This window comes from Condylura cristata, unplaced genomic scaffold, assembly GCF_000260355.1.
Source record: "Condylura cristata isolate star-nosed mole 26May11 unplaced genomic scaffold, ConCri1.0 scaffold00001, whole genome shotgun sequence".
Classification (NCBI taxonomy): Eukaryota; Metazoa; Chordata; class Mammalia; order Eulipotyphla; family Talpidae; genus Condylura; species Condylura cristata.
In genome coordinates this window covers 58,479,668-58,498,265 of record NW_004567102.1, presented here as the reverse complement: position 1 = coordinate 58,498,265, position 18,598 = coordinate 58,479,668, and the positions used below count along the sequence as shown (strand labels likewise).

Sequence of the window (18,598 nt, the reverse complement as noted above, 5' to 3'; positions counted from 1 at the left end):
AATTTTTGGATTCAGCAATTTGGATTTGTATTTCCAAATCCAAAGTTTTCTCACCTACTAGATCTCATCTTATTTGAGTCTGTCTGTATCATACAAACACTTTGACCTTGAATCTCCCCCCACCTTGGGTGATAACAGTATTCTGAAATTGGCTCTACTCACTTTCTTACCTCTGCTCTTTAATCGCATTGTCAGTCCTCTTTCCTCAAGCATCAATTAAATAAATATTTTTTCTTAGTAGTTTTCTCGATTGATTGGATTCACATCCATGGCTTCAACTGCCATCTTCTGTAGTTGTGACTACTGACTCCAAATATACATTTCTAAACCAATATGTGTTCCTTGTGAATTAGTAGCTACTTCTTACCAACTGTTAGTTATGTATTCTGAATCATCCTCTACAAATTTAAATATGAGTTCACCATCTCCTTATGTTTCAAATGTGTGTTTCTATTCTTGTGCCTCTCACTTTAATTCATGGTACTATTATTTACTGTTACCAAAACCAGTAATCTGGGAGTTAATTCAACTTTTTTCTTTCACTTCCATGTTATCTTACTTTTTCCTCTTAGTGTTCCTCGTGTATGTTTCCTCTTTAGTCCTTCTGCCATACTTAGTTTATGGTTTTGTAATTTCTCACCTAGATTATTGCTGTAAACTTCCCAATGACCTGCCCTTCTTGTAGACTTCTTTCAGGTAACCTGTAGCTTCCCAACTTGAAATCCTTCAGTGATTCCCATGTCCTTCCTCAGTGCCTGTCAAGTTTTTCCATGGAGAAGTGTTTTCTCCTCTTAACACCAGGGAAACTGAACATAACCCTATACACGTGTAAGTTTCAGAACACACCCATAAGCTAAGCATATCATTGCTTTGAAGTTTCACTTTAGCTTTAAAATGTGTAATTTTTATTTTACCCCATTTGTATCTCTTTCATACTGATATAAAAATAATTACTTTCCCAAATATCTTCAAAGTAACACTCGTGTTTCAGAGATGTGTGTATTCTACAGGTTCGCTCAGGCATACTGCTCCACATATCCCAGTTTTAGAATTGTGAGCTTAAGCATCAAGTAAAAAGCAGTTTATTTAAAGCTTTCTGAGATTGGGATGCTTTTTCTTTCCAATATGGACACATGTACCATGAACTCCTATAGCACCAGACATCTTAAGAGTTTTCTAGATTTATCAGGTGCTTTCTGCGTTTATGTTACTCCTTCCTGAATGGTTTTCTTTTCTACTTAGGGAACTACTGTTCACTCTTAAAAAAAAAAAAAAAGGTTATTTTTAAAAAGATTTTTAAAATTTACTTATACATACATAGAGCAGTTGGGGTGCAGCCTAGAGGTGTAAGGAGTGAGAGGATTCACCAGAGACAGAGTAGGGAGCAAAACGGGCAGATATACTGAAACACACTGCTGAAGGGAGCAGCAGCAGGTGAGACAGGAAAGGTACACTACACTATGAAAGTCACCTCACTGGCTGGGGATCAAACTCATGCTGCAGTGGCTACTGATAGCTTCATAGTGCTGAGATTTAACCCCTTGCACCACTAGGGAGGCCCCTACTCACTCATTTTGACCTAATTATATAATAGTTCCTTTGTGGTAACATTGCCAGCTTCCATCCCCAGAGAAATTTGGGTGTTGGCACCATTGTGTTTTTATTATACCTATTAATCATCTCTAATATCCCACTATATTCCCTCACATAATGTCTTCCTTTGTGGCCAGGCAGTTATAAGAATGGGGTAATATTTTTTTCTCCCTTAGTTTAATACATGGCATTCAATATATGTGGATTATATGAAAGAATCAATTCTAAATTCAAAGGAAAACAATGACTTCTAAATCACTAAAAGCATGTGCCAACCAGTACTTAACATCTTTCAAGGATATTGTAGAAGAATTTGTGTTTGGCTGAGAAGTTGCCTTCAGGTATGCTATGGGCCAATGCAACTCTAAAATTTTATTATTCTAATAGTGAATGAGGAGATTTAAAATTACCCATCTCCAATAGCACCTCACTTGCAAATTGGAAGCATATATACAAAAACCTTGATCCATTTGAATTGTAAGTTTGCTTATACTCATTAAAACTAGATGATCTCTAACCCCTGGTATTCTATCATAGTCCATTAATTTTGAAAATACACAAATGTATGAAATGTTTATGTCCTGATACCTATTCTATGACTTTCATAGTTTTTATCTACATTTTTAGTATTTCAAAAATATGCCAAACCTCTTTTTTTTTTCCTTGGATTTCAGCTTCCTTACGCTCAGAACTAAATCACCAGCATGCAGCTGCAATTGATTTATTACGGCGTAGTCATCATCAAGAATTGGCAGCTGCTAAAATGGAACTGGAGAGAAGCATAGACATCAGCAGAAGACAGGTAAATAACATTCTGTTCTGAGATGAATTGTTAAATATGAATTGGTTTGAATGTAGACAATTTTCTGAGAATTATTTTTGTCATTTATATTTTCATTAGTTACAACCTATTATCTATGTTAAAAAAAAGTTATTTTTAAAGAAAATAATTCAACTTTAGTATAATGGTCATAACATTACCTATTATGAGCTTTTAGTTGAATATTTTGACTTTTACTTGCATCTTGAAAATGTATAAATGATACAAAGAGGCCCTCCCTGGTGGCATAGCAGGTTGGAGCCCTGCACTGTGAAGCTAAGCCAAAAGTGGCCAGTTCAGTAAGAATTCCATCCCCGGCCGGGGAGGTGATCCATATGGAATGCAGACCTTTCCTGTCTCATCTGCTGCTCCCCTCAACAGTGTACTTGCTTGACCTACCTGTTCTCCCTACTCTGTTTCTGGTGACTTCACTCACTGCCCCTATACCTCTGGCTGTACCCCATTTCTGTATGCATAAATAAATAAACCTTTAAAAATAAATAAATGAAACAAATTGTGGAGAAAGAATAATACGGAGTGGGCCCTCCCTGGTGGCGCAACGAGTTAAGGCACAGCACTGCAAGCTAGCCACAGCCACTTCAATGTGAGTTCTATCCCTGGCCTGGGAGGTGATCCACATAATGCACCAGACCTCACCTGTCTGGCTCACTGCTGCCCTTAGCAGTGTACTTCATCAATCTGCCTGTTCTGCTCCCCACTCCGTGCCTGCTGAATCCTCTCACTGCCCCTGCACCTTTGGACTATACCCCAGTCCTATATGCATAAATAAATAAATCTTAAAAAAAAAAAAAAGAATGACATAAGATGATATTCCACATTAATGGATCTGTGCTGTCATCTGTGGTAGTCACTAACATAAACCAAATGTGTCTTTCATGAACTTGAATTTTCAGTTTTACTTAATTTTAATTCCAATTTGAATTGAAACAACCATATTGGGTAGATTAGCTATAGTAGTAGCAAGTTCTTGAGACCTATTCCATATCTCTTCTTTTTATCCTTTAAAATTTTTGTTTTGACCAAATGATACTTACTTTAGATTGTGTGATTTTGCACACATATATCTGTGATTGGATGGATTTTTAGGTGTAGTTCAGTGAAGCTGTTTGTTAGTTTACTAAATTTAGGACTTTCACAATGTTCATCTTCAGCTATGTTAAATGATCAGCTTAAATTTTCTCTTCATGGCTATAGTCTTAAATGAACTACCTTATTGCCATGGAGGGGAACTTTATGCTCTTCGGCAAACTGACACTGAAATTGACAATACATAGGCCTACAGCAATTGTAGAAAACAGTGTCATGTAGAAAATGGAATAGAGCTTATCTATCATATAAGATTGCCAGTAGACCTTCATTAGGCAGACAAAGCTTCTCTAAGCCATGCTTGTGTTTGTGCATGTGTTTTGTTTCTGTACATTCACATGTGCTAGGGTGACCTCCATAGCTGAAGGTTCTTGTTGGGTTAAAGGATAGTGGTGCCAGCCTTTTACTGCAGGACCATGTAACTTATTGAGTACATAAGAGCACCCCATATATTCTAATCTCAACACTGCCATTGGTTATAAATCATCCTTGGACAAATCATCTTTTGTGTCTAGTTTCCTCATCTGCAAAATAAGGGAGATATACTTTTGTGGTCTTTTGAACACCTTGTCACTTTGATGTTAATGAAGCTATGTCCATATAAACACTTTTTAGCTATATGGGAAAAGAAACAGTCTTAAGGTTTTCTCATTTTAACCTTTTGCTTTTGAAGCAATATAAGTTTTATGACACTTGACATTCCAGTATGTCATTTTCTTTCTCTGCTACACAGAAAAGAAATATGTAGTAAAGTTTTGAGAATTGTTTTTATTTGCAGAGTAAGGAGCACATGTGTAGAATAACAGATCTACAAGAGGAATTAAGGCACAGAGAACATCACATTTCTGACTTGGATAAGGAGGTTCATCACCTTCATGAAAATATAAGTGCCTTAACCAAAGAATTGGAATTCAAAGGGAAAGAAATTCTCAGAATACGAAGTGAATCTAATCAGCAGATGAGGTATGCCACTAATTACAACAGAAGGAGCATGTCGCATTACCTGCAAGAATGCAGTGGTAGATAGTGATAATATGCCTGTGCTTGTGACTGGACTGCCCTTTTAGGAAGAAACTGAAGACCATTTTTTACTTTGCTTGCTAACTTTGTTAAATCTAGAATGTAGATACAGTATTTATATTGTATTTATATTGTGAATGATGTATTTGCATACATTAACTTTGGAAACTGCATATCATTAACTACAGTCCTTAAAATGTTACCTAAAAAAGCATTAAAGGAGACAACTTTAACAAACTAGAAGATAAGAGCAAAGTAAGTAATGTACTTTCGGTTGTTTTCATTGACTTTCTTTATAGTATAGCTAAAAACATTTCAAAATTTCAAATCTGGTAGAATATAGAAACTTACAAAAGCTTGACTTCAGAATAACATTTTCTTAACTAAAAATAAAACAGGTTACATGAGCAAGATTTAAACAAGAAACTTGAAAAAGAGCTGGATGTCATGACAGCAGACCACCTCAGAGAGAAAAATATCATGCGGGCAGATTTTAATAAGACTAACGAGCTACTCAAGGAAATAAATGCAGCTTTACAAGTGTCGTAAGTCATATTATATTAAAGAAAATTAATAGTTAAGTAGTAACTGAGGAACATTGTGTCTGACCTCAAACTAGCTGCTCTTTTGAGTCTAATTAAGTGATACTTAAAAAAGAAAACAAGTGCTGTATTACAAATGGTAATCATAGTGTGATATAGTCTTCAATTCAGATGAGACCATTGAATGATTGCTTTGTTGTCTGCTATTGCTAGAGTTTTCCTAGGACAGTATTTGTCTAAAGCCATCCCTCAGGATCATGAATTTTACCATGACCGTGAAAACTCAGAAGATGTTTATTGTATAATATTAAGTAAAAAGAGCATAATATGACCAGTAGGAATATTAAGATCCTGTACATACATTAAGAATATATATAGTTTATGAAAACATCAAAGATCCTGAATCAAATACAAATGTTTAATGACAATAGTTCCCACCAGGGAGTGGATTAGGAGATATCAGGGGTGGAGAAAGCCAAGACTTTTCATTTTATTTTATATACTCTGCCTACAGATTGTTTAGAATTCCTACAACAAACATTTAATTATTCTATGATTTAAAACACAGTAAAGGTAATACATCTCATATGAAGTTACTACTCATAATAGCCTCTCTATTTTTAATACCAGAATGTCTAATTATTGCTTTTAAATATATATATATATATAATAGCTTATAATAGCTTATTTCTTTGCTACATACTTATAAACTTATAGCCAAAGCAAGTAGTATTCAGTTTGTCTCTATGACCAAAACCCTAATTCAGCTTACCTCAGAATTATTCTAAAGTGCTGCAAGTGGCTTTTTTTCCCTTTCCACCTCTTTTTCCATTCAATTAAAAAAGCTTCCTTAAAAAAAAACTCCATATATTTGAATAGGTCAAAATAGTGACTAATCTTATTGTCTTCCCTTTAAGAGCCAGTTGTCTTATTGTGCCTCATCCAGCAGTGATCCTGATTCCCCATCTATTGCCTGTGGCAGCCATAATGAGTGCCTTGGTTTTCTTCTAAGCTTCTCCTGTGTTGTCCTCTGTAGTCTCGAATAACCTATTACATCATTACTATTTAGTTATCTTTCCAAACCTAAAGATTATTTCTCTACATTTCATCATTTACCCAAATAAGTATCATAGTAAATGTCATTACACTAACATTCATTTATGTGATACAGAAAACAAGCCTCTAGACTTTGGCTTTAACAATCTGTGGCCTTAGCAGTGTGAGGTGTCCTTTCTAATAGACAGACACACAGTTTTCACAGAATTAGTAGACATTGTTTCAGAAGTGAGTTTTTTTTTTTTGAGGATTCCCTATAATATGTAATATTTTGTGAAGCTACTCTTGAATTGGTAAGGAGACTCATATGATAATTTCCAGTCAGAGTGACTTTTGTTTTTACTCTTACTGGAGATGAGTTTTAAATTCTTTTGAGCTCAGATATCTACCATGTAGAACCTTGAACTAGTCCTAACCTTGAACATTTTGCAAAAATGAGTTACAGTAACTTTAATACCTGGGCTTTTCTTCTTCTGACCTTTGTTTATTCATTACCTGAAATCTGAACTTCCCTAGCACATATTTACCCACACGTGTGCGCACACACACACACACACACACACACCTGTTTGTCTTGTCTCCTTAGGAATGTTAATTTAAAAGTAAAGTTCTGTTGTTTTTATTTTTTTCTGTCTTATGTGATTTTGCACATTATAAATTTTCAGTAGATAGTAATAACAAGTCAGTTTGTTCTATATTATGATCCAATTTAATAATTGAATTAATATTACTTATAAGTCCAATATTTTAATGCCTTTTTAGATTTACCAGTTATTTTATAGTTCCACTAAATAGTGTGGTATTTCTTTTTTCACCACATAGTTAGTCTCTAGCTTTAGCTGTTTCCTCTTTTAGTTAAACAAGCACACATACAAATGTATTTTAGAGCAGTGCTGTCTAATTCATTTTTTTATGGGGTAATGAAAAGGTCCTGTGTCTGTTTTGTTCAGAACAGTAGGTACTATCCACAATAGATTTGAACACTTGATTGTGGCTAGTGCAACCAAGAAATTGAATTTTTAATTTCATTAATATTTATTATTTTAAATATAGTCACACATGGACAAAGTGGTTACCATATTGAAAAGCACAATTTTAGGCAATAGGATTTCTGCTCCATATCCTTAAATGCAGTCTATTGCTTAGATTGCTAAAATGCTTTGCACATAAACAGAAGTGGTAAGCAGGGTGAGACTATTCCAGTTTAAGGAGCTAGGGGAAATGAACATTTGGACCACTCCCAGTCCATTTCAAAGAACTCAGGGTACTTGACTGAGCTCCTAGTCACCTGCATGATGACTTTAAAATCTTGAACTTGAAAAGTCCTGCGGATTGTTAAAAGTGGTGGTGATGGAGGAGCAGAAGGAAATGGCTCAGCAGTCAGATGAAGCTTGAAGCAGCTGGAGGGGTCTTGCTTTTATTCCTTTTGTTGCTTTTTGTACAAACCCTGGTGGGCTGTTTAGGGAAGAGGGGGCAAGACACTTACACGTTGGAAGGCGCCCTCTATATATTGTAGTAGTGGTGGTAAGAATTCAGCCTTTAGTACAAAAGAAGTCTTTTCCTCTTGTGCTGGATATTAATGTTCTTAGATTCTTTACGGTATCCTATAGGTTTTTTTTCCTTTGAGTGATAACTTAGTAAAAGCTTCCTATCTAATAAAAATGCCATGATGTTTGTTTTAGAAGCAAATGAGATAATGTGCTCTTTTAAAGAAGTTAAGCTAAATTTAAACTTATAATTTGGACTTGGCAAATCATTATTATGCAGAAAAGATGGTTCAGAAATTGTTATCATGTAAGTTTACATTAACTGCTCCGTATAATGAAGCAAAAAGATAATTAAGTAGGTTAGTGATCACTAATGTAAAAGTACTCCACCACACCAGAATGAGTTCTAGTTAGTATATCTTTTATCTGTAATACGCTACTAGTTTTTGTTGCAGTCACTTAATATTTAAATTAATATTTAATATATTTTCATAAGTTTTGTGAGGTAAGGATGTAGCACTTCTAGTGCTACAAGTTGGAGTCTGTCATAATTTATGGGGAAGGAAAAGTTCAGCATTAAAATGCTTAAATTAAAAAAAAAAACACGTGACATAAAAGGTTTCAATTACTGCTTCCTTTCCTTAGGCTGTAGAGAAGGCAGGCATAATAATACAATTCTTCTACTTTGTATCTGAAATTCTAAAATATGTATGTGCCAAAAATGTGTTTGGCTTTAAAATCTCAACTCTCTGAGTCTGTCAATTACTTGTTTTATAAAAACAGCTTGGCTGAACTATAGGAAACTTCTTGCACAATTCTGTGTAACTTTTTAGATACAAACAGTTTGGTTTGTGTTATTCATGAACCACAGTCCTAACCTAAATATGCTCAGTTAAAAATGTCAGGGCACCCATGCCTGGGAGAACCGAACAATAAGCCTACTTAGTCATGTCACATGTTCAATTTCTCTGTTTTCTCTTTGTATTACTTTGAATGTGAATCTATTTTGACTCAAAACCTCTGCATACTTGTGTGGTTCCATCAAAGCAATACTTCCCAGGTTTTAATTATTTCTATACAATGTTTGGGGATTTGGTCTTTTCTGGCTATTGCTGAAAAACCACTCACTAGTCAACACAGAAGCCAAACTGAAATTCTATAAATGTCTATCTAGCATTGATTTCCAAAGCCTGCGTTAGTGTTATTGAAGGGAATAATAAGCATATGTTATGAAGGCCATGTAAGCTGTTGGGAATCAAACTGAGACTTTGTTTCATGTCATCATCATAACTAAAGGAATAGACATTAAAGCCATCTCCTGTATCACTACCAGTTTCACACTCAGTCTTTGCAATATACTGCTAGTTTAAAGAGTTACGTTGGGACAATTGAAATAGTGTTATGTTGGCTTAAAATGGATATTACATATTGGAATAGACCAAGTTTTCTTCCTGTTAGAATTCAAGTTAAATTTATATAGATTATTTACTTGTTCTCTCCTTTAATGCTTTCCATTTGCATTTACAGTGATTGTTTCTTAATTATTTTTCATCTTTAACATTCAGGTGTTCTTTTATTAAAATTTTTTTGTAATGTAAAGGCATTTTGTAGAGAGGATTAACTGATGATGATTTCGTAGGTAAAAAATGTTTAATCTAAATGAAAGTAAACACTAGAAGTTAGGTTCAGGGAGACCTTTGTTGCACAAAAAGGTGGTTTAAGGATGTAACTGCTTCAGATTCCTTTTAGACTCACTTTTTCTTTCATATTATTAAAAAAAGGGATAAACAATAGCGTTAAACTTAGGGTTTTTTTTTTTTTCTAAACTACCACTTACTACCAGATATTCTTGTTTAGCTACAGTAAGCAGTTCAGAGATCATGTCCTTTGCTTTTAATGATAAAGTACTCCAGTGACACCTTGTAGCTACTTCAGTGGTAAACCAAATGCCTTCATTCTTGATTAGGTCACTGTTATCCAATGGCTTAAACTTTTGTTCATATAAGTATATATAAATCCTATTATGATAAAATCAAGTCACTTTATGTGAGCTTAGTTAATCATATAATTTTTTACTCAGTTTGCACTGTCACAAAAGATAGAACTTTTAGAACTTTAGCCATGGGGCTAGGTAGGGAGTCAAGTATGTTATCTCTAAATAAACCTTTATTTCAGATTGAGTCAGTTGAGTTTATGAAAATTACTGAGATATATAGAAATTGTGAGACCCTTCTATGGAATTGGAGGGTGGAGTATATCACTGATTTCTCCTAGATCATCTAGAAGTTACTTAATATTTGTTAAATAAATATATTTTTAAATGAATCTTCACTATTTGAGCTTGGTAAGTCCCATTCTTCATTCTGAAAACAACATTTTAAAATATTTCTAAATAATAATAATTCCAATTACTCTAAAAACTAATTCTAATTCACTTTTTTAAAACCAGATGTTTTTTCAAATTAAACCTTTATTCTCCTTTTGCATCCTGAAAATTATACCCTATCCTACATATTCTTAGACTCTGCAGTTTCCATGTCACTCCCGCTCATAAAAAGCCACCTCTCATGTCTCCAGTAGTAGTCATTCTTGTTTCTCATTCATTCAGGACAGAACAGACTAGAGTAAAATATACTTCTCTTATCTGTTGAACCTTTTTTTTTTTTTTTTTACAGCTTATTTGTATTAAATAATATAGACTCTTAACTGTGCTTCCCATAAACCAGGAATGATAATGTCATAAATGTGTGGAGTGATGTTGTCACACATGTGTGTCCTTTGTGCCCTTTCCTCTGCCTCCCTTCTGTGTCTTGTATATCATCAGGCAATGTTGTATTCATGGCAAGTCTTCTAATAGTAAACCTACATTTCTAGCATCAAACCTGCTTTTGCTAGGTTATCATTTAGTATACCATTTTTTCTACAGTGCTTACCTCATAAATCATCCTCATATACCTTCAATGACAAAGGAGGTGAATTCTTCAGTCACCTGCAAAAGCCTTTAATAATACCGTCTTGCTGGTGGAGCCAATTGTACTCTCAGCCCTTGACACAATCATAACATTATGCTTAAAGATTTTAAGGGGGGGGGTGGATTTTGGTTTTAAATTTGGACTAATTTGGAAAATGTAGGTACAAAAGAATTTGTCTGAGTCATGTCAATAAACTAAAAGTTTTCTTGTTTATAGACTAGAAGAAATGGAAGAAAAATATCTAATGAGAGAATCAAAGCCAGAAGATATACAGATGATCACAGAATTAAAAGCCATGCTTACAGAAAGAGATCAGGTCATAAAGAAACTAATTGTAAGATACTTTGTTTTTGGTGTAGCATTGTTAGTAATCAATAGATTGTTGATTGGGAAAATACTTTAAATAATTCTAATTGAAAATTTAAAGTACAATATCTGTGCTTTGTGATTAAAAGTATTAAAATGTTAATGAGTAAGGATAAAAAATACAAAGTAATTTTAAAGTTAAAATTTGGCACTAGGTTCAGGGGTGCCTCTTTTAAATACTTTTAAAAAGTAGTTTTTAATACACACAAAATATTTTAGGATGTTATTGCCGATGTACACTTACTATACAATTGAAGTGTGTGTATGTGTATGTGTGAGAGAGACAGAGATGGGAAAAGGGAATAGTAAAGAGCAGTCAGCACATGTGTGCATTAGCCTGCATTGTACCTTTCAGGTCAGTCAAACTAGTTCCTTAAAGCATGTTCCACTGAACCCGATTCCCAGGAAAAGCTCCATGAAAAAGGGTTTCGTGAGGATTCCGAGAGCCGATCTAAGAAAGCTGGAAACTCTGAGAGTCTCAGAACACAGAGAGGTGTTAGGTATCTGGAAAGTTCATCAGGAAAGAAATATAGATATAACAATAAATATATAATGTCAATGAAAGCCATTATTGCTCAAGAATGAAAAATACACAAATACTTTACAATTCATTAAAACCTTTCAGTCTTTTAAAATTTCTTGATCAACAATTAAGACTGCTTCTTACTGCCACTAACATAAAAATCTTCAGAGTAAAACTAGAATGCCAATCGCTGCTTGTTCATTGATTTCTTAAACTAAAAACTGGAATTAGAATGCGAAGAAGGCTTTAGTGCCTTTACTTCTGATTTCCTTAACACATCTGTAGTTGGAATGAAGCCCAGACCATTGCTGGGAAGAGAAGTTCTGCCAAAAGCAACAGCTAGTAATTGGGGCTCATAGATAGAACCCAGGAACAGGCATTGAAAAGATGCATGTGCGCTGCTTCAACCCACTGGCCACTCAGGTTTCTCAGCATTGTAAACACAAGTACAGGCCTTATAGATTGCCCTATTGATAACAGTAGACTCATGGGAAATTGCATGATATTCTACCCATGACATTAGTAAATGTGTTAGATATCTGTCATTTGTGGAAATAGCTATTGATTTTCTAGTTCTTAGTAAGTAGGTTTTACAGATATAAGAGTACTGTTTCCTCATAACATAATAAGAATTAGACTTCAGAGAAAAATAAGTTTTCAAAGCAACATATCTAGTTGATGACAGAAATCTAGCAAGGATGTTCCATACTCTGTTACATCCCAATCTATGGATTATGGGGCACACAAGCTGAGGCTGACACAAATGACAGTGGTAACTAAGAGGAGGATGAGGAATCCTGCATTAAACACACACTGTGCCGTTTAATTACTGTGTCCACTTTCTAATGTTTGGTTGTCCAGTTAGCATGTGTTGGTGAAGTCAAAGACAAAGGGTTTATCTCTGTAAGGACCCTTCATATTGTCTGTGGTCTATAGTCACCACTGCTGTAATATGTTGATGTCTCGGAGAGATTAGGCGAGAGCAAATAATTTCCAGCATTGAAGAATAATGATATAATAGTGTCATCTTCACATATGGAGATAATTAACCAAGCAGTCAGCCCAGGAAATGCAAATTAAGCATGGTTAAACTTCACAGCCAGCCCTCTGGAACAGAGATGGGAACAAACAGAACATTCAGGTCTCATTTCTGAGGAAAGGGGGATTAAAGGGTAGAAAAGAGTGAAGTATAGGGGCTAGAGGTGGTGGGACCCTTATTTAGGAGCATCTTTAACACTGAAAGCAGAGCTACAAATCTTTATACAAGCTATAGAAATCTTCAGGTTTTATGTTATATTGAGTGGAATGACCCTTGTACAATTAAGTATTTAAATAGTCAATAGAAAATGTTTAAAGCTGTTTGTAATTTTTTTTCCATAGGAGGATAATAAGTTTTATCAGTTGGAATTAGTCAATCGAGAAACTAACTTCAACAAAGTATTTAACTCAAGTCCTACTGTTGGTGTTATTAATCCATTGACTAAGGTATGTGCTATAAACACTAAAAAGTAGGAAGGTGTTGTAAACCTTGATTAAAATGTTTATAAAATACTTTCAAAAAATTTCTTTAATAATCTAGGATTAAAATCTACTAATTATTTATTCTTTTTCTAAATGAGATACTACTAGTAATTTGTTGAAAACTTCTATCCCTTAAAATACTATAAAACCCCTAATATCTCTGAGAAAACTGCTAAATCTCCTCATGATAATTTTTCATTTCCTCACTATATCTAGTGAGTCCTAAAAGGCACCCCAGCTCTGCATTCCCAACAGCTTCCCTTACTAAGACCTGCCATCTTAAAGGACCTTAGGTTGGGCATGTATTTTGTTGTCTGCCATTCTTTAGAAAAGGGTTTTACTACTTTTCAGACATATGGCCTTTCTTGATACTGAACATTGAATGTGATCTATTCCAAATGCTTTGTTAGGTTCATAAGGCAGAAAAGCCTTGTAGATGGATGAAATGAGACGGAGATGACTAAGTCTTACACGTCTTTGTGCCCAGCATTCTTAGACTCCTCAGTAAATACTGTTCAGTTGCAAAATTTCATGTCATTTTTTATAGTTGACCACAAATTACTCTAGTGAATAGTGATAAAGGATTAATAATGATTTTTAATTATGTATAGACTTCATAAAGTCAGAAATAGTAACAGAAATAGTAACAGAAAGGAAGTATTAGGAGCCTCCCTGGCTGTGCAGGGGGTTAAGTCTCAAAACTATAAAGCTATCTGCAGCCACTGCAACATGAGTTCAGCCCTTGGCTAAGGAGCTGATGATACACACAGCGCATCAGACCTCTCCTGTATCACCCGCCGCTCCCCTCAGCAGTGTATCTCAGTAGACCTGCCTTTCTGCTTCCCACTCTGTCTCTGGTGAATCTTCTGATCCCCGCACCTCTGGGCCTACACCCCAGCTCTTGTGTGCATAAATAAATGGGATAAATCTGCTAAAAAAGAGAGACACGAATTATTCAAGCTATTTTCCAATTCAGATTTTTATTAATTTGCATATCATGCCTAATTTTGATTAGGTCCTTAGCCAGAGATTTTGCTTTCAAAGTTCACAAAATTTTTCTGTTAAAAATATGGAATCCGGCCCTCCTTTGTGGCGCAGTGGGTTAAAGCACAGCACTGAGAAGCTAAAGCCACTTCCACATGAGTTCGATTCCCACCTGCCCCGGAGGTGACCACATGGCGTGGCAGACCTCTCCTGACCTGCCCGCTGCTCCCCTCAGCAGTGTACTTCATTCATCTGCCTGCTCTGCTCCCTGCTCTGTCTCTGGTGAAGGCTCTCACCCTCCGCATCTCTGGCCTGTGCCCAGTTCTATATGAATAAATACATAAATCTTTAAAAAATATATGGAATCTAGCCTTCCTTCACAAGTTAAACTGCTCCTAACTTTAATCATAAATATTTTATAAAATAAATTAATTCAAACATTTTGTTAGGTTCTCCAGAACCTAAAATACTGCCCGATACAAAGGAGTCACTCAATAAATAGTGAGTAAATGAATATCATTAATTTTCATTCTTAGATTTAGCCAGACAGCTATATTAGAAATAGTTTTCTATTTATTAAAAATGTAAGTTTTAGCTGTAAAACCATTACTATAGAACTTTACCAATGATATGTTTGATTCGTAAAATAGAAATCTTATGTTGGTTTAATTATGCCCCCTTGTGACCAGAACAAAAAGCTGCAGCTCTAAAAACTTTAAAGCTACCTGAGCTGCTAATAATGACTTTAATTTTCAAAAAACAGTTCTGAAGAAATTATGGTTCCTTGCTTTTTTTCAGTAATGCTAAAACAGACTCCTTGTCAGGAACTCTGAGGGTCACAGCTTGACAAATGACAATGTCTAGATAGCTAGATCATAAGTAAAGGAAAAAGGCCATTTTGTCTGCTATATTTTTTTTTAAACACTGGACCTGTTTTGTAAAATGTTTCATAGATTTAATGATATACATTTAATTAGTTGAATATAGATGTATTCAAAATATCTTACATTTAATTTTCATTCTGCATTGCAAGATCATGATGTGTAATAGCATAGAGGGTAAAGTTAATGATTTGCAAGCTGATAGGTTTTGATAATCTACACTTGTATTCCTCTTTTTATTGGTTAAAAACGAATAGAAAAATAAAAAAATGACCACTTTTGTTTTCTGACCTTTAAGTTTCTTTTTAAGGGTTTTTATCTAATTAATCAGGAAATAATTATGCAGATTGAATTTTTCTCTTCAGAATAGCTGCGTAGTGAATTTAAAAACTAATACTTCTCTAGGTGACCTTTAGATCTTAGGTAGAAATTTGAGATTTGTTTCAAACTACTTTGCCAAGGATTTTCATTCCTTTTTTTTTCTAAGTTAAGTTCTGCCTCCCTTTGACAGAACGTTAAAAGTTCACAGACCTCTCTTTTAAAATTATGTTTCACTTTTCTCCCTTCTCCAAATTTTAGCCTAAATGCATTTAACTCATGGTACTTGCCAGACCTACTCTCTGTTCGCTTTCCCCCATGCAAAGGCATCTTTTCAGCTCAGCCCCTCCCCATGAACCATGCCGAACTGTTTCTCCCTCATTCTCTGTCCTAGCAGCATGTTTGTCTGGGAGGACTCCATGTAGATAAAGAACACCTCCAAGGATCCCCAGACCACACTTTGGGTAACACTGGTTCATTTTAACATCTGAATTTACACAGCTTCCAAAATTTTCTCATGCCAAATTTTTATTGACTGCTATTCCTATTTTCTCATTTGTCCTTAAGCAGGGACTATCCTCACATATATTATTTTTAATGCAGCAAAAAAAGAAGAATGATAAATCACCAACAAACAGGTTTGTGAGTGTTCCCAATCTAAGTGCTCTGGAATCTGGTGGAGTGGGCAATGGACATCCTAACCGCCTGGATCCCATTCCTAATTCTCCAATCCATGACATGGAGTTCAACAGCAGCAAACCACTTCCACAGCCAGTGCCACCCAAAGAGGCCAAGACGTTTTTGAGGTGAGCCCGTCTCACCAGTGACTTTTTTTTTTTCTTAATTTAACTTGCGAAATATACTGTCTTACATTGCAGAAATCTACTTTACCTTAAAAATAACCTTGAAATATATTACTATAATTACTGTGAAATATATTTACCACCTTTCTAGAGAACTCTTTTTTGTCTGTAATTTCTTGTCAGTTTTCTAAACGCTTAAAGAGGTGGTAATGTAACTCAGAGGCTCACAATCTTAAGGACACTTGCTTCATTTTTACTATTGTCACCAAGTTCTCTTTAATAAGCCATCCTGATGAAAGTTATTATGGAACTTTAAAATATTATTAAGAATTTTTATGTTCTGTTCCCTTTCCTGTTTATGGGATTTATTTATAATGTTTATTAGCAAAATGGAAAATATATTACACTCTGAGAACTTGATATCTCTCTTTCCAGGGAGAGATAATAATAAACAATTTTTATAGTAACAAGAAAAATTTGAATGAAATTCAATTATCAGAAAGTACTATCCTTTTAAGCTTACCTATTACTGATTTTGTGCTGCTTTATTTTTATTTATTCTTAAGTTTTGCCACCAATAATAGTCTTATAAGTAGACAAAAATAGCAAGAATCAAAAGTAGTCAGATACAACTGTGACTGTGTCTCCTGCTAAATATTTTGTGTTGCTTATTTTCCCTTGTGCATGGGGATGCTCAGGAATCAGTAAGATGCATGTGCATGAGTCCAGGAACACGACCACTGGAGTTCCCATTACACATTGTTGCGTGCCTTGTAATTTCCCCCAAAGACGGTAGGGATTCTTTCATTTTTTCCACTAGCCCACGAACCTTAAATTAGAATTAAGATAAGTATAAATGCTGTAACTTGGAGGTAGAGGGGAAACTGGCTTCTTAATGTCTTTACTTTCCTCCTAAGACTGTATGTTTATGGAATTATAAAAGTCTATAATACATATAGTAAGATACTATAGCTTTGATTTTAAATTCAGTTATATTTAAGAACACATATGTGTAAGAATAAAAGGCTTGTGTCAGGTTCTTAAATTTCAATTAACAGAAAGGTGCTGCAAGAATATTATCTTGGTCTCAGTTCCCTCATTTCATCCTGAATTTTCAAAGATGGTGACACTATTTTTCTCACCTGTTTGATTTTGTTTCTTTGTAATTGCTGTGTGATATGGCTCTTCCCTCGCTGACCTCACCTCAGCTGCTGCTATAAGCTCCTGTTCTCTTGGAGGGGAGAACAAACCTCATGTAGGGGAGTTAGCAAGTCTTTCATGCCCATCTTCCAACAAAGTGAACCTGTTGTCATCTACCTTGATGTTTTATGTGCTTTTCCCTTCATTTTGCAAAACAGCTTTATGCTGGGTTACATGTCTCTCTTTTTATGAATTCAGTCCTCCCCAGAGTGAAGCTTCCCCGGTGGCTTCTCCGGATCCCCAGCGCCAAGAGTGGTTTGCCCGGTACTTCACATTCTGAAAGAACTGTGTTGACACAGCTCTGTGTGGACTGTTACTAAGAGCATGACCTTGCACAAGTCATTATGTGAGCAGGCTTCCTATATCAAACACTGTGAATGAGAAAGTATTTGTCCCTCCAATTTGAAAATGCACTGTATTTACTGTGGTATTTATTGGAATCACACTATTAGGTATTATATTATGTGTGTAATTATAAGTTATTTTTATTTGAGATGGAAGAGTCTTGAACCTTTGTAATTACTGCATAATAAATTTTGTTAGAACAACAATAATGCTTTTCATTTTTTCTAGTAAATGTAATTTGTAGACACCTTTGAATTCTAGGATAGACGGCCAAAAAAGAATTTTACTGTGTCAATAATCATGTCAAACTTTTTGACTTTAATAATCATGATAAAATCAGATCAGGGAAATGTCTTGATTTGTCCCACTAACATTATCCTGTATAACTACAAACTGTTCTCTAAATTTGCAAGGCTGGAATGAAAACATTTGTAGGAAATTGTAGACTTTCAAGTATATAATAGACTGATGACTTACTTTCAGGGTTTTTTTTTTTTTTTTTAATTCGTATCTATGGGCAATATTACTGGGCAAAAAAGGAGTCAGAGCTTAAAAGCTGTAGAAATAGCTAACCATTATCATATATTAATGAGTTTTTATTCCTTTAAGCTTTTAGTCCATCTTGACATACTATTATATTGTATTTGGTGGTCTAAAATAAGGCATTATTTCTAAGAGTGCCAAATTGACTCAGTAGACTCAATATATTTTAAAACTGTGTGGATGAACAAGATAAATGCAAACACATGGTGTGTTAAATGAAATGGTCCTGTATCAGGCACTGTGTAAAGAGGGCAGTAGAAAGATTACCTCTTTTAATCCTCACAAAATCTTCAAGAAACAAATCATTGCATTGAATATGCACAAATTGGTAACATTTTTTTACAGTGAAAAAAATTTCTATAAAAAACTTGCTCTGATTTTTTTCTTACACTAAGAGATTGAATTTTTCCTTTAAAAAATGACTGTAGTTATTTACGAAAATAAATCTCATTATATGTAAATTCTTGCCCCTAGTTTATACACACACACACACATCATAATTTGGACATTTATTTAC

At 34.7% G+C, this 18,598-nt stretch overlaps 1 protein-coding gene across 3 annotated transcripts in view; it reads left to right on the top strand.

Moving 5' to 3' along the window:
- Positions 1–17,738, top strand: part of FAM184A (family with sequence similarity 184, member A) — a 76,745-nt gene extending 59,007 nt beyond the window's left edge. For 2 of the 3 annotated variants that reach the window (XM_004673815.2, XM_012724023.1), the window contains 7 exons: positions 2,268–2,395; positions 4,299–4,483; positions 4,939–5,085; positions 10,814–10,931; positions 12,867–12,971; positions 15,794–15,996; positions 17,392–17,738. In XM_004673815.2, the coding sequence (XP_004673872.1) occupies positions 2,268–2,395; positions 4,299–4,483; positions 4,939–5,085; positions 10,814–10,931; positions 12,867–12,971; positions 15,794–15,996; positions 17,392–17,473 (968 nt within the window). In that variant the 3' untranslated portion in view covers positions 17,474–17,738. The remainder of the gene's footprint in view (positions 1–2,267; positions 2,396–4,298; positions 4,484–4,938; positions 5,086–10,813; positions 10,932–12,866; positions 12,972–15,793; positions 15,997–17,391) is intronic. The other variant, XM_012724018.1, reaches the window with a different exon arrangement.
- The last annotated feature ends 860 nt before the right edge of the window (positions 17,739–18,598 follow it).